This window comes from Glycine soja, chromosome 12, assembly GCF_004193775.1.
Source record: "Glycine soja cultivar W05 chromosome 12, ASM419377v2, whole genome shotgun sequence".
Taxonomy (NCBI): domain Eukaryota; kingdom Viridiplantae; phylum Streptophyta; class Magnoliopsida; order Fabales; family Fabaceae; genus Glycine; species Glycine soja.
This window is the reverse complement of record NC_041013.1, coordinates 44,190,424-44,207,576: the sequence shown is the minus strand read 5'-3', so window position 1 is coordinate 44,207,576 and position 17,153 is coordinate 44,190,424. Positions and strand designations below refer to the sequence as shown.

At 30.7% G+C, this 17,153-nt stretch overlaps 1 protein-coding gene across 1 annotated transcript; it reads right to left on the bottom strand.

Annotated features, from left to right (window-relative positions):
* Positions 1-4,134: 4,134 nt before the first annotated feature.
* Positions 4,135-5,088, bottom strand: LOC114377919 (zinc finger A20 and AN1 domain-containing stress-associated protein 5-like). The gene has a single exon (XM_028336394.1). The coding sequence runs from the start codon at positions 4,852-4,854 to the stop codon at positions 4,447-4,449; it is 408 nt and encodes a 135-aa protein (XP_028192195.1). The 5' UTR covers positions 4,855-5,088; the 3' UTR covers positions 4,135-4,446.
* Positions 5,089-17,153: the final 12,065 nt, after the last annotated feature.

The window sequence follows — 17,153 nt, the reverse complement described above, 5'->3', positions numbered from 1 at the left end:
AAAACGAAAGTAAATGACACAATTAAAGCCAAATACACGACAATATCACCTAAGCTAAAATAATAATAATCTGCTAAAAGACATATAATTTTCTTGCCCAAAATGAGTCAGCATTGGTGCAAATGATTTGTTAACCAAAACTGGGGAGCAATATCATTTAGTTCAAGAGACTGAAGCAATTTTTGATTTTTTTTCTTGCTTATACCATATGGTTAGTGGGGTAGGCCTAGATTATTGTGATCAATGTTCATTGTGAACTGCTCCAAGGCATATCTTGTCATTCGTTGTACATGCCATTATTCAACCCAATTTTATTTTTTTAAAAATGTTGACATGCAAAGGACAGGAAAGGAATCTCGTTCGGCCAACAAGAGAAAGTTAAAAGTTGAAGATTGAAGAATCCTAATATATCCAAGAACATCTATATATTTGTTTTATGCTTCTTCTTTTTAACTACAAGAAATTACTTTTAATTTAATTTATAAGTGAGCAAATATCGAAAATAAAAAAATCTGATTTAAATTAAATACTTTGTGATCTTACTCATTGATAAATATATTTTTACTTTCTCACTCTGCATCTTTATACTTAATTTATAGAAGTTAACTATTTTTTTTCAATTCAACATAATTTTTTTTAGCTACCCTAATTGATATTTTTAACTTTTTGGTGGAATGCAATATATTTTTGCAATCTTCAATCTTTAAGTGAACTATAAAACTAATTTTCAATCCAAAATTTAATTACATCACATATGATCAACAATAATTAAATTTCTACGTGCGATGTCATTCAACATTTGAATTATAGAAAATATTTACACTAATAATATATTTCTATATTGAACAATAAATTAACAAAGTAATAACATATGATTTATTCATGTTTGAATGATATCAAATATATAGAATGTTCATTACATTCTAGTATAAAATTGATATGACTACTACAATGGTACGATCTATAACTCCTTTGGTCATGACCTGACCTTTTTAGTCACGACTTAATGTCTTCTCGATAAAGAAAGTACCTAAGTATTCAATTAGACCGAATATCTAAATACTTTGGACCTTATTTGACAAAGGTGAGACATAAAGTATTCAACTAGCCTGAACACCTCTAACCCCCTCAAGCACAAAGAAACCTTAGGTACTTGGCTCGACCACGGCCTAGGACCCCTTTGGGCACCACCCCATGGAGGTTAAAAAATTTATCTTATCTCATCTTATCTTAACACTATATTAACATTAATTGTTAGATAATCTCATATTACATCTCTTTAATTAAGAGATAAGACCCATGGACCTTGAGGTCCATATATGTGTGTGTGTGTGTATAAAAGGTCATTCTCAAGATAACACACATTATTCTATCTACTAACATTTCTACACTCATTTTCTCTCCATGTTGAGAACTAACTTGAACATCGGAGTGTCTTTTATAGATATCCTACCATTCAAAAGGTTGTTTCGCTGAGTACTAGAAAAGGACACCCCAAAGTGAAGGACATGACAAAAAGAAAAAGTATCCGATCATCTTTAAGCGGTTACAACTATCATTACAATGGTATGTGAAAAAAATCACTAAAATATGAGTAAAAAACATTTGAATTATATTTGTATACTATATTTTTGTCCAATGAAGAGAAAAAAAATAGAAGTTATAATATCAATGTGGTGGATTGATACTATTGGATTGTTGTCAATTATGAAATTTAAATGTTTGACCATCATTTGACATGTGTCAAATAATATAGGACATGCTTGTATTTAAGTATTGGGTTAACCCATCTTGTGATCTCTTTGGCCGTTTTGAAGCCATGTCACCATCTAGAACAAATAGACAAGATTGTATGAGAAAAATACTTTATAATCATGATTCTAGATGTGTGATTCAGAGACTATGTATAAGTATCTTGATTAAGTTAGTTTAAATTAGGTTTAAGATAATTTGACGAGTCGAGTATCCTTACTTTATTGATAGTGGAACATGTCTCTTTAACTTGGATCCAATGATTGTGATTCTTAAGTCATGTCATAATCTAGAATAGGGTTATATTTTTAAAAATATTTATAGATTTTTTTTATATTTAGATATGATAAATGTGAAATAACTTTAAAAAGTGATTTAAATTATTTATTATTGGTTAATAGGATTTAATTCTTTTAAAATAGAGGAAGATGTAATTTTTATTTGCAAAGGATTCACCATTATTTGTAAGGAAAATTAGTTATTTGTGCCTTTTCTCTCTCTCTCAAACATGCCTTATACAAGAGACACAATCACCAATCAATAAAAAATTAATAATAATTTAAAATATTTTTGTTTGGGGACTTTCTTAGAAAAGATTATTTCTAAACATCGTCATCAATTATTAATTAATAAATTTGGTCACGATGAATGAAAAAGAGAATAGTAGGCAATTTTTTTCTATAAACTTTTCCTATCTTATTTAAAACTAGTATATTATTAGAAAGAAAAGAGAAATGAAGAGAACAAAATCTCTCTTTACTCAATTTAGGGGAAACAAATATTTGTTTATATTAATTAGACTAAAATATTTTAAACTTATAATTTTTTATCTATTTTAAAAATATAATATAATATAATATTAATTTCTTTTTCTTTTTAAAAAAACGATATTCCTTTATTTTCCCGGTCTCTTTTAACCCAAATAATGCCTTATGTTTGTCAAATTGAAATCAAAGAAACCAATTGGTACCAAAGTCAATTATTAAATTCAAGTCTTATTGGTGAAAAAATCATTTTTTTATAAAAATAAATGATAAACAAAGTTGACCATTTATAATTAGATGCTAATGTAATAAAAGTGATAAATTTATTAGAGAATACATACATCATCATCACGCATGATTTACGCAGAATCCATGACATGCTTTCTAAATTGGAAAAAAAAAAGAAGAAAATTCATGCGCACTCTAGACTTTTTGAGTTTTTCCTAACCCGCACACTTTCGTATTAACAAAATAACAACATATTGTAATACTTTTGATGCAGACACTTTTTTTTCTTCTTTTTATAAATACCTTACCCCACCCCTGTTAACAATTTTATTTGAAATTCTTAAATTATACCATTTTAATATGTCAATTCAAGTATTAACCATTTACAGCACCTGGCACCTTCATATTAAATATTATTTGATAAAATTTAAAGCAAATATTAGTTATTTTTAAATTATCTTTCACAAATCCTTGTGTTTATAATATTTAAGATTTCTTATTTAAAAAATTCTCTGTACTGCATTACCTATTTTTCCAATTAAATAATCAATTACACATGTATAACGTATTGTAATAATTTTACTGTTACTATAAATAAACAAGAGCAGGAAACAAACTTTTTAGCCAAAGGAAGCCCAGAATGGCATCCACCACGAAATCCCAGGCGTTCGATCATGACATTCCCTCGAGATTCTTCCATATAAAAATAATAAATAAATAAATAAGCATATCGCAATTATCAGCGAGACGCAGCCCAATCATAATCCTCCACGTGGCGCGACTCCATTGGCTCCCGATGCGCCAAAAAAGTTGAGTGTCACTATCACGAACAATAGAAATCGCAATCGCGAAATCTCGCAGCGCCTACATCACGACACGATCTCACCCACTCACCCAATATCTCGCGATAATATTTCAAAAAAGCTTCCCATGACAAATCATGTGGGTCCACCCAACTTTCTATCATCATCACTATTCTCGAAAATTCCAATTTCAAAGTACAACGCAATTTTACAACTATACCCTCACACCCCAATCTAGTTTCCCTCAACATTCCCCTGAATCCTATGCTCTCTCATTATAAAAAGAAAATTAAAATACTTATCGAGTCCTTTAGCTCACAATTTTAAAAAATCAATGTCTTTGGAGCAATTTAACACAAGTTGTAAAAGATGTCAATTTGGCAACATGAGCAACAAGTTGCAATAGATGTCAAATTATATAAGCATTTCCTGCGTCAACCAAAATTAATAATTTTCGTACAAAAACCTAATAAATGAACAACTTGATCTAATAAAAAAAAACTGAAGACAGTAAAATGAGGTTTTTAAAAAAAAAATTTAAGAAAACAAACTAAAATTAAAAATTAAGAAAAGGGCGAACAGTACAGTATATTTTAGGCAACGAAAAACCATTCATTCCACTGATTCACATAACAATCACGATAATAATTTATAAATTTCCAACCCAAATTAAACAAAAAAAGGCATAAAAATTTAGAAATTATACAAATTCCCAGGTTTCCACCCACGCGCCGAGTCGCGTCTCGGAGAAAAGACGCGACGCGAGTAATTAATTAATTAATTAATCAATCAATCACCGAACCGCGATCGCGTGGAAACGACGTCGTTTCGTGTTATCCCCTTCTTCTCAGCGATTTGTTCGATCTCTTGGGAGATTTTTGTTCTCCGATTTAGGGTTTTCAGACCTTGACGATCTTCGCGGCCTTCACGACGGGGTTTTCTCTCGCTATGGCCTCTCTCCCTGCGGCCTTGTAGTCGTAGGAGCAGTCGTGGCGGTCGGAGTAGCGGTGCTCGGCGCAGAAGAGGTCGCCACAGCGGCACCGGAATCCAGTGAGCCCCACGCGCCGCCGACAGCAGGAGCAGCGGCTCACGACGCGTTTGGGCTCCGACGACGCCGTTTGGTCCGTCTGAGATTCGTCGTCGAGGGGGAGGGATCGCTTGGGGGAGCGCGATGACGTGGCGGGGGTGGTTGCGTCGAAGAATCTAGAAGGTTCGGTAATCGAGGTGGCGGTGGTGGTGGTGCAGGGGGTGATGATGGTTTCGGGGACCTTAAAGTCGGTGTCGTTTTTCTCGGCCTTCTGAGCCATTTTTTGGTTTGGCGTTTTGGAGAGAGAGAGAGGGGTTGAAGAAGGGGATTGAAATGAGAATAGAGAGAGAGAGAGAGAGATGAAGGGATTTGTAATTGTAAGAAGAGAAAGAAGAAGTTTGTGTTGTGAGGTTGGTAATGAAAGGAGATTGGGAATATGGACCTGGTAGAGACGCGTATTGGAAACCCTTTTTCTTTCATGCCATCTCCTTTCTGCAATTACCAACTTGTCCACACCACATCACTTCAATCAAATATTACTTATAAATTCTTGGGTTAAAAACATTATATCATCATAGAGTTGCCCAAGTTTGGCTTGCGCTGCAAAACCTTAACGTCATTCAGATAATTATGTTTTCATTTCATGCCAAGATATAATTCACTATTTATAGTTTCATCTTAAAAATCTTCTTTCTAAGCCTTGATTTGGGTTTCCTTTCACAATTTAGCCTAGTTGAACTTTATGGGTTGTGTAAAATTCAATTTCAATCTAATGGATTTGTCCCATGACTCAGTCTCGAATAATTATAAATTAACTATTTAATTATTAAACAAGGATATGATTGAAAAATTGGCTAAGCCTTAAAGTTTTAGGAGGACAATTATTTAAGAGAAAGAAAAAAGTCTATAAATTTATAATGACGGAGTAATTTTAAAAATTATTTGTCTTTCTTAGCGTCATCACGAAGAGTGGTTTTTCTTTTTCTATTTTCACTACAATACTATAAAGTTGAGTTATATGTCTGGCCAAACGAAGTAACAGATTTGGAATATGGATTAATCCAAACATGTTGGCCCGAACTTAACGATTTGAACGATGGAACTAAGGAGGAAAGAAATCTAGCAGACTTTACATCAAAGTGATCTTGTTAGGGGCTGGTTGGCAATGCCAATCATGCACAAAAAAGTTAATTATATAAATTTGTTGCCATTCTAACAAGGCACAATGCATTTTTATAGTCTCCATTATCGCAAAATCCAGAGTTATTTTTTCTGACTCACTTAATCCACCATTTTTTTAATGTAGGATATCCCACTAAAGAGAGTGAGATATTAATTCTTTAAATATTAATATTTTGTGAGATTAACTTCCTTCGACGTAAAGATTTATAATATTTATGCATCTTTTTTAATCAATTAAATTGAAAAAAACAAGATTTTATATATCGTATTTTTTTACAGAAAAATTCATAGAAAATTCTTAAAAAAAAGGAAAAGAACAATAAACATGAGAATAAAAAATAAGTTTATAAGTTGAATTTGTATGTATTACACTATTAACCAATCATAAATCATAATAGAAATAATTTTTAAAATAATTATCATAAAAATTAATAAATCTATCTTGCAGGCTATTAGATGAAAGTGAAAAAATCCTTTACATTTTGAGTGATAGACTATTTATTATAAATTTATATTTCATACTTTAACTAATTGATACGATTTGAGGAAACTATTGGTATATTTTATTGAACACAAGGGAAAAGTGAATGGGAACCTTATATTTTTATTTTCTAATTATTATATTGCTGTTGGTAACCTGTGAAAAGAAAAGGGTAAAGTGGGAAAATTGAAGGGTAAAAAATGGTGAGCGACAACAAGGAAGAAGCTGGCCGCCCAATCTGACCCAGTTTTCTCAGAGGTCATTTTCGTCCCATCGTCACTGACACGTGTGCTTGCTACCCCAGTCAACTTCGTCCCTCGCCACTCGCACGTGTGCTTTACCCATTTCGGTGAAAGGGATGGGAGCGTGCCCTGTTTTTCTCATTACGTGCTGAGACTGTAAAACTCCTACTCTACTACTCATTAGAGACCACAAGTTAATTAAAAAAATATTATTAAGTATAATTTATGGAAATTCAAAATTATGTTAAATGGTTTGGATTTTTATTTTCTTTAATAGAGCTCGTATATAGTTTATTTAATAAATGAAATGTGTAAAATAAAAAAAACTAATAAGGACATGTTTGATGATCGAAAGTGTACGTATTATTCATATTTTGATATTGTTCCTTTGTTTTGTTCGTTTTGGTGGAAATGTGATAGAAAAAAATAGGAAAAAGAGAGATATGATAGAAATATTGAATTTTTTAGTTTGTTTTTCTGGAGAAATAAAAATGAAGGAATTTAACTCATGTGACTCACCAGAAAAACACTTTCCTCTTAAACTGCAAGGAAAGAGGAGATAAACAATATCTCTATTTTTTATTTTTATATTAATCAATAAATTTATATTGAGAAAATAATAAATTAAATTTTTATTTAGCATATAAATATTTTAAAATAATTTATTTATTTTAATCCCTTTTCCACTAATCCAAAAAAGTGAAAAGAAATTTCTTTGCTTCTTTTATTTTGATTTTTATCCATCGAGCTGAGATAACATATTTTTTTAATGTATTTTTCATTTATTTATAATTTTTTTTCTTTTTTTTTCTATTTCATTTCTAATCCGAAGAGTTCTTTTATTTTAGCATATTTATTTTCATAAAAATAACCGGAATATTTTTTTTAACTATAATCTAAACTGTTTGAGCGAGTCATAACTATTATTTTAAACGGTTATTATTATTTAACTCTAATACTAGTAGTAAGCTGTTTGGTTCAACTTAATTTAAAAAAAAAATATTCACCCAACGTTAAAATAAATATGAAATTATATTTTAAAAATAAGGCTTAAACTAAATTATATTATGTAAGTTGAATTTGAAAATAATATTTTGACAATATCATCCTTTAATATTTAGTAAGGAATTAATATTATTATTTGAGTAATATATACATACAAAATTGTTTATTATAAGAGTGTCTCTCCTATGGCTTGAAGTTTGTCGAAAATAATAATTATTTAAATAATTTTTATTGCATATGAAAGAATTTGTTTACTACATCATGTATTTTATACAAAAATAATTATGAATAAAAATATAATTTTTATTTTATCTTCTTAATTTATTCTCTTAATTATAAGTATTTATTGAAAAATTTATCCAAACATAAAGTTTATCAATCCCTCGATGTATAGAATAAGTCCTTCGAGAAGATTTGTCCTTTGTTAAGTGATTAATAAATAAAGGTAGATGTACTTGAACGTGGTAAACATGTAACTTTTCTTCTTACTTAAGTTTTACGAATGACCTCCTTTCTTCTCCAAATAGTACTCGAGAGTCCTCAGAGTGGTGAGGTATCTGCAAAAGACACTCCAACACTTAACTAAGGTTTCAATCCAGAGAAATAAATGAGGATAATAAATGACAATTAACAATAACTTTACCTCGATATTCATGTAGCTATTTAAACAAATCTTAATGGGCCTTGTACCTATGGATCTTTTCTCAAGATTACCTTTTTAGGTAATGTACCTCTAATTATATTGAGGGAGTTGAATTCTCTCATAATGGTTATTAATTAGTTAATCTAGATAATTTACCTTTAAACAAGTAGTCATGGGTGAGGGGAGAGTATTCAGGTTTTCGGCCATGCCGAATAGTGTCCTATAGAAATCATGCGTAACATAGTACTCGGGTATTCAGCATGGCCAAATACTTGACAGTGATGTACACAACAATCAAACTTTGTAGATCAAGGTAGCACTAGTGCTCGATTATTTGGCCATGCCGAATACCTAGCACTGGTATCAACGATAATCAATCGTTGAAGGACAAGGTGACACTAGTGTTCGGGTATTCAATCATGTTGAATACCTAATAATGGTGTGAACAATAATATAATCTTCAAAGAACAAGGTGACACTAGTGCTCAAGTATTCAAGATGATTGAATATCTAATACTAGTTTAAAGAGTAATCAATCTTTGAAGGATAAGGTGATACAAGTATTCGGCATGATCAATAGTACTAGAGTGAACACTAACTAATCTTCAAAGGACAAGGTGAAATTAGTGCTCAGATATTTGGTCATGCCAAATATCTAGGACTTCTTGAGGGTATGTTTTAGCGTCTTAAAGGTTTTATCAGAGGTATTTTTGGGTATTTGGTCCAGCTGGATACCCATAGGATATACAACTCCTCAAGCTTCTCTAAAGTAAATAAGAAAGACTTTTAAGTTTATTTGACTTTCGGAAGATATACTTTAGGGTCCTAAAGGTTTTACTAGGGACATTTCTAAGTATTCTGCTTAGTTAGATATCGATACCATATCCAAGCCCCTCAAGCTTCTCTAAAACGTAGTGAATAAGAAAGGCTTTTAAGTTTATTTTTTGAAAGTTGAAGTTGAAACGTTGTCTCATGGGATTCGTGCGTAGGCATTGTTTCATATCCTTCATTTAAAAGTGATCGTTATGTTGTGCGAAACGCGGCATCTCTAGGCATTCTATGAATCCAACAATTGAAGACATTGTTGGGCTTTTCTAAAAAATTGGGGTTCGTCCTTCATATCTTCATTTAAAAGTGATCGTTATGCTCTGCACCGAGTACTTGTCATTCAGGTATGCTTTTTCTTTGACTCATGAGTTTGGGTTCAAAGGCCAACAACTCCGGTGATTCTGAGGGGTCAAGTTTGTGGTTGAGGCGACCAGAGGTATTCAGATATGAAGATGTGTCTACACTTTCTGAGGCGCAACCTATTGCCGAGGAGAATTTGGTTGATCCGGTTGAGGTATCATTTGGCGAATGTTGAGGCATTTTGCAACAATAAACGGGTACTCCTGGGTTGATGGTGAAGTGGGTTCCTTTTATTCACGGTACAACGATAAAATCAATATTCTTAACTTAATCAATTGTGTAAACGTATTTATCTTCATGGACGAGGCGATCAACCTGATTCATCTCTGGTGTTGTCGTACCGACACTTAGATTTGAGTATTCCTAGAAAAGGCGAGGCCGAGGCCAATTCCTAGGGGGCTGCCAAGGCAATACCTTTAAGGGAATATTTTTTACGTGTATGATTGCATCTTTTGGGATCTTCGAATAGAAATTTCCTTTGATGATTTCACATACTTAATGTGGCGCCTTCTCAACTTCATCCGAATGGGTGGGTGGCCATTCAAGGCTTTCGGTGTGTTGTTATGTATAATTTTTAGGATGGAACCAACGATCGGACTATTATTCCTTCATCATTTTCGAACTAGGCCAATGGATAATGCTTGATGGATGTCACTAATTTAATATCAGGAGAGACCGCTGTTCAGACCGTTCACCACATCATACAAAAGTTTTAAAGTGATATAAACAAGAAACCCTTATTTCCTTTTTATTGGCAATGGGTGCCAAGAATGTATGACGACAATCCCGAGGACTATCTGACTGACTTGGAGTTCCATAACTTGACCCTTATTTGATTTCTTCTTGGTAGGCTTCCGAAAATTGGTCACCAATAACATTTGGGTACAAGAACATAGATTTAAAGGGTAGAGAAGTATATATCACAAAGATAACAAAGGCAAACAAAAATCACTTACCTCTTTCTCATCGCCACTTTCACTGGCATCACATAATCATCAGTGTAGGAGAACCTTATCGTCCTTGTCAGCAACAAAATCTGAATCCTCATGAAGTGGAGAACAAATGCAACCTGAATACATATATAAAGAAGCACAAGACAAATGCACAAAAACATAATAGCAAGCAAAACATAGAGCACAAGAAACTTAAAATAGGAGAAAGGTCAACTGCAATCTTATGGAAGTAAGTTCAAGAATTGCAGAAACTGAAATGTAAGCTTCTAGTAGTTTTTTCATGCCAAATTATATTCAGATGTTGTTGGTCAACATAAATATATGTTTGTCTCCTTGATTTGTAAACACAAATTTACCAAATGCTACTCATTTATCTGAATATTATGGAAGAGATGCTCTTGTTCAGATTTTAGTCTGATAACAAAGTCAAATAATGCATATTGGAAGTTGGAACCACCCCCAGCATGCCGCTTAAATTCAACATAGTCAATCTAATGGGAAAGGAAAAAACAAGTAAAACCTATTTTGTATAAATATCATATATGCTAACAGCTTTGTTTTTAAGTTTTAACCATGCAGAATCGCAGCATGTGTGATGAATGTAGCCGATCTCGCCTAGTAGGACAAGTCTTTGTTGTTGTTGTTGTTGCTGCTGCTGCATCAGTTAGTTATAGATATGGGCTTAGGTAAAAAGAAGAAGCTCTTCTCAAGGGGATACAGAATTCTATCTTCAGCTTTCAAGGATGATTTCACAGCATAACCATTTTGACAACTCCTAAATTTTCCAAGCTTAGTCACTTTGGCACCACACAAGCAATGTTATGCTGTGGTGAACACTTCAAGAATAAGACCCTGATTATTGAATTCAAAATGAAACATGTCAGCTCCTGTATCATGTGATATGCATGACCAACAAGGAATTCTCTCCAGATACACAACACACATGACATTCTATTTTATTTCAAAATTGAATCGATTCAACTTATGCTTTTTAGCCTCTTCTTGATACACACTGGAGCCTTAGGAACTAGGTTTCCTTTGGTCGATGTTGGCTAGACCAGCCCAGTAATTTTATGCTTAGTCGATAAACGATTGACCTGCTTAACTATCTCCTCTCCAAACCTGGACTTTTAGGGCAGAAGATCATATCAGATCTCATCTGTATTATATTATCATACTTACGATATTCAATTATATGTGACATACATTTAATCTTATCTTAACAAAATTCTAGCCTATAGTAAAGGAAACATGATAATTTATCGGGAATAAAGGGTCTATATATATAAGACATAGAGGGACATATTACACACATTTATGTTCTGGTAGACAACTCAATAGCCAATAGATCGGAACACATTTAATAAAATATTTCTTAATTATAATTCTTATTTGATTCACTGAAATAAATATTTTTTGGAGGAGTGTTAAAGTTAGGTAAAAAGAGGACAAGAAACTATCCTGATATAGCATGCATGATGAGTTCTGGAGGGTTCCGGGAACCGAACTGACAAGAGGGATTGGAACCAATATTCAATGGCATTTAACAGCACACACTTCTAAGTTCTAGAGAGAATAAAGTGTGTGTCAGTGGTTTAATAATCTTTTTAATATTAAATTTTAAATAATGTAATTTCCAAACTAATTAAATACTAATAGATTAATTTTATAAATGTCTATTAAATTTTAAAACTTGTTATCAGTATATATTCAATAAATTCAATTCAATGTATATATCCTTTTAAACTATAAATAAACATTGATGACAAATTATTAATTACAATAATAGTATACACTTTTAATATATATTTCTGTTTTTTGAACCATTTAATATATTTTCTCTAACAAATTATTTGTTGTTAGTTAGAATTTATTAAAAAAAATATAAATTTATGATTGAGGAATACAATTTTATAAAATTAGTTAATGTTATTAGTCATAAGGTTCTACATCTAGAGGATTAATTGGTGACTTTCAAATGTAGAGATAAATTGTTTTCAGAAAAAAAGAAATAATTTTTAATTAATGTTTCAGGTATTAGTTAAGTTAAGAAATTAAAAGAATAATTTTTTTATTGAAATATATAAAATTATGTTGTGCATATTTTGTTACACTCTTGAATCAATTTATTCCTTAGCTTGTTTAAAATATAAAAAAAAATATTTATTGTGTGATTTTTTTCCTAATTAAAATGAAAATAAAGAAATAGTAATGAAAAAGTGGATAGTTGATACCAGGGGAATATTAACGTTTACTGGTGTTGTCGGAGTTTTCACGCAAATGGTTTCTCCAAACAAGAACGCGCCTTCCATCTTCTGCCAACTGTCCGCGTTTTCTCCACTATAAATTAATGCCCCTTCTTCTTTATCTTCTCCATTGAACGTGCATTTTCTCTCTACTTTACTTTAATTCGCTATGGCACCAACATTCAAGGCCTTCGCTCTTTTCCTCCTCCTCGCTCTCTTCTCCGCCGCCTCCGCTCAAGAATTATCCCCCGCCTCGTCTCCGGCACCGTCGCCTGAAGCAGGAGCCGCAGACTCCGTGCCTTGCTCCGCCACCATGATCGGTGCCTCGCTCGTTTTGTCTCTCATGGCGGTCTTCAAGTTCTAGGATTTCTTATTTTGCATTTCATGAATGAATTAATATTCCAAAATAACATATATAATAAACTTGAGAGTTTCCACGTTACCACTTCAGAGTTTATTTTATTATTTGTTGTAGGTCTTATGGTGAAATAACAGGGATTTTATCCTCTCTACATTTTTATTATTAATTATGTAATGCTATATATTATGTATGCTTATATGCTATATGGATATAATTTAGATCCAGTTATTTTATGTTTCTCGTGTTGTTTTTTAATTTATTTTTATTGGCTACAGAAACAGGAGAAGGAGTTATGAATAATGTTTCTTTACACTTTCTTCTTTTTCTCTTTTTATAATGATTTTTGGATTTGATTATTTGCTTGACGTTGGGAATTTAATTCATTTTTCTTCAATTGCTTAGAAGTTAGGATTTTTTTTTTCTTTTTTTGCTTAAAAGTTAAGAATTACAGGCGATGGAACCGATCAGAAAAAGAAAAGAATGGAGAGGCTTGTGAGATTGAGAAATGTAGAACATTAACGGTAATAATTAGTGTTATGATAATTGTTTTTAAATGAGTTTAATTGTTGATTATGACTGAACCTGAATCAATATATCTGTATATTTTGAACTGTAGATTTGACTTGAAAAATGATTTAATGGTTGATTATGACCGAACCTGAATCAATATTTTCAAACAAAATTAAAAAAGATAAAATATAATTTTATTCTTCCTATTTTACTTAATTTTACAATCTTGTCTCTTAAAAACGAGAAATTAATATATTTTAGTTAGTTTTTAATTTTTTTATTAATTAAAAAATTTATTTAACTATTTAATAAGCAAACTTATTTTAACAATTTTTAATATTTTTGAAACACGAAACTCTTTTAAGACGCCATCTTTTCATTTCTAATTTTTTATATTTTTATCTTTAATATATTTATTTAATTTTTTATATTTTTTTAGTAAATCATAATTTTATTATTTTTATCATTTTATATTTTTTTAATTATTTTAAAAAATAATTTTATAAATACTTATAATTTAATAAACTAAAATTTTCAACTATCAACTTCCAACAACTTTCTAACTTTCAAATAATTTTTTAACTTTTAACTATCTTTTTAATTAATTTTATCAAATATAATCATTCTTCCTCTTTTACAAAATAATTATTTTTTTATCTCAACCATCAAGTTTACATGTGAAATTTATTTTGTGAAAATAATAACTTGTCACTTTTATAAAATACTTGATAATATCTTCTTATTTTACACGCTTCTTGTGATTGGGTAAAAGATATTTTTACTTTTATTTCCCTCTAAACTCTAATAAACTTTTTTTGATGAATTAATGGTGTGCATTATCAAAAGGATAAGACAAATATTATTCTTAAGTGACACAAATTCGAGTTCGGCAAATTTTTACATATTAAGATAGTATAATAAAATAAAATAATTAGAATAACAAATTAATAATTATGATGTGACATATCAATTAGAGAGATTGGAATTGCTCAAAATCAAGCATACAATAATTTGAAAATTTTAGAATAATATCTATCTAATAACAATCTATCTCCAACGATAAATCAACCTTAATTAACACAAATCAATAAATCCAATAATAACATATGTATACACATATTTTATATAAATATCTTGAACTACCGCCTTACATAAATCCAAACAACAAATTGATTAGAGGAAAAAAAAAAGTCTCATTTTTACTTCTTTTTTTTCCTCTAATAAACTTTTTCCCCCTTCGGATTCTTTTTCGTAGTGTCAAAACTCCATTAAAAGTTTTAGATACTTGATTTTTTTTCTTAATCAAAACAAATAAAGTCAATCTTCTATTTTATAGGGAGTGTATTGTGAATTGATCCATTTTTAGAAATATTTGTCTCATTGCATTTTTTTAACACAATTACAATGATATAGATCATAATTTTTCATCAAGAGAATTTAGTTTAGTTCGTTGAAAAAGATATATAAATTGTTGTACATATTTTCTAACATTGACATTGTGTCTTCAATTCTTAGAGATAAAAAAAGATCACAATTGTTGATGTTTTTTTTTCCTCAACTCTTTTTGTTGCGTTGTTTTATATGTCCTTTCCATCCCTTTTCAAATCCATTCTTATTTTATTTGTTTTTAATATATTTTTTCTTTTTCTTATGATAATTTATGTTCCTTAATGAATACTACATTATTCTTTTAGACATGAGAATGACACTCCTTTTAGAATAACATGTTCCACCTTCCATGTTAGAATTTCTGACTTTCAAGTTCCAAGTAGCAAGTGAAACCTTGGTCCATGTAAGGTGCTTAGTGCGTGCGTGTTTGGATTTACAGTTCAAACCTAGGTTTATACTAACCTCTGTTTCCAAGAAGCATCCATATTATTCCTTTTATAAAAAGGAGTTTATGGACCACTAGATTTATCATTAAAATTCGTGCACGCCATTTTGAATAGACATTCAAACATATTTTATATGTTAGGTCTTTATTGGGCTAAAAAGTGTGGACTCATTAGACTATTAACAGATGTTACTATTGACACCACCACAATTGCTAATGCAAGGGATTAAAAAATCCAAGGGAAAGGGAAGGGAATATAGAAATTTGTTGAGTGAAAAAAAGAGGAATTTCCAAAGATTGATAATGCTAACAGCACTATTGATTGTGGAAATAATAGTTCCCCTGTTAATGGGCTGAGAAGGGTCCAAAAACACCTCTCAATGCCACAAAATATATCCTACCGGTATAAACTCTAGGTTCTATATAGAGCTTAAAATAAGATTATTATTAATCCCTTAAAAAGACATGCGATTTCTTCAAATAATGTTTTTGCTTTTATGATGAAATGACATTATTTCAGTCATTAACAAAGAAAGTAATATCATTATTTTGGCCTCGTTGAACACTGATTTTTAAGTAACATTCATATCAAACATTCAAAGAATGTTATAAGAACAAAAGAAAAAAGAAGACACCATTGGAATGAAACTTTCAAAGAATGTTAAAAAAAGACACCATTTAAATCAAACTTTCAAAGAATAAATCAACCAATGAGAGAAAAAAAAAATCATTTATGGCCCTAACTATTCCTCACTCTGAAACTAACAGTGAAGAATGAAGGTTATTTATTTTCTTGCCATAAAAATGAGGTCCATTTGGAAGCCACTGCAACAACCAGTCCCAGAAGAATGGCAACAACACTAAGCAGCGAAAGCAGACGAAGCCTAAGAAAAAGCACGTTCAAGTGCTTGGCGAGCTGGAGAGTGAGCGAATACATGCTCTTCATCATGGTCGATACGATTGAACAAGTTGATGACTTATTTGAACATCATTGAAGGACTACAAAACACAAATTTTAATTTAGAGGTTTATAAATATATAGATTCCCAATTTCAGGTTGCAAAACATATTTAATTAATTCTTTATTTTTTGAGCAAATTATATTTCTACATCTTGATTTTATTTTTTTTCAAATTACACATAACTTTTTCTCCTTATTCCTATACACTAATCTCTTAAAAATATTACATTGACACCTCAATATATATTATACTAACTTTTTAATGTTTTAAAATATTACGCTGACAATCTTATAGCAAAGGTTGTTATAACAATTAAATAAGAGTGGCATGTGTAATTAAAAAAAAAACCTTAAGGATGTTAATATAATTTGTTAATTTTTTAATAATATATCCAGCTATTAATACTAATTAGTAATCTTGGAAAAAAATGTTTTTAAAGAAAACGTTGGTTGAATATTGCATCACATACCAATTTACCAAATATAAAATGCAATACTTCATTGTCGATTTCACCGGTGCAACTACAAGTTATAAAGAAAACATTGGCATGAAGAAAGAAACAGTCCAGGGGTGTCATTTTCCAATGTAGCTCGAGAAAAATGAAGTCCATAGACGTCACTTTTCAATATCCTTTGTTGTTCATCTAACTAGTGCATACATAGCAGTCAATAGTGCAAGGGAGAATTCACAAAATGCCAAATGGAAGAAAGCAAAGGAAGAGTGTGTGTTACAGGAGGTACTGGTTTTATTGGTTCATGGATCATCAAGAGACTTCTTGAAGTTGGTTACTTTCTTAACCGATATTGAAACCAAATTAACGATGTTGAAGTATCAACGTTTGATTAAAAATCAATATTTTTTTCAAAAAACAACATCATCGGTGTACCAAAAAATTGATGTTGTTTTCTTCTTACCAACATTGATTTTAAGAAAAATTGATTTTGTTTTTCATTGACAACATTGGTTTTTTTT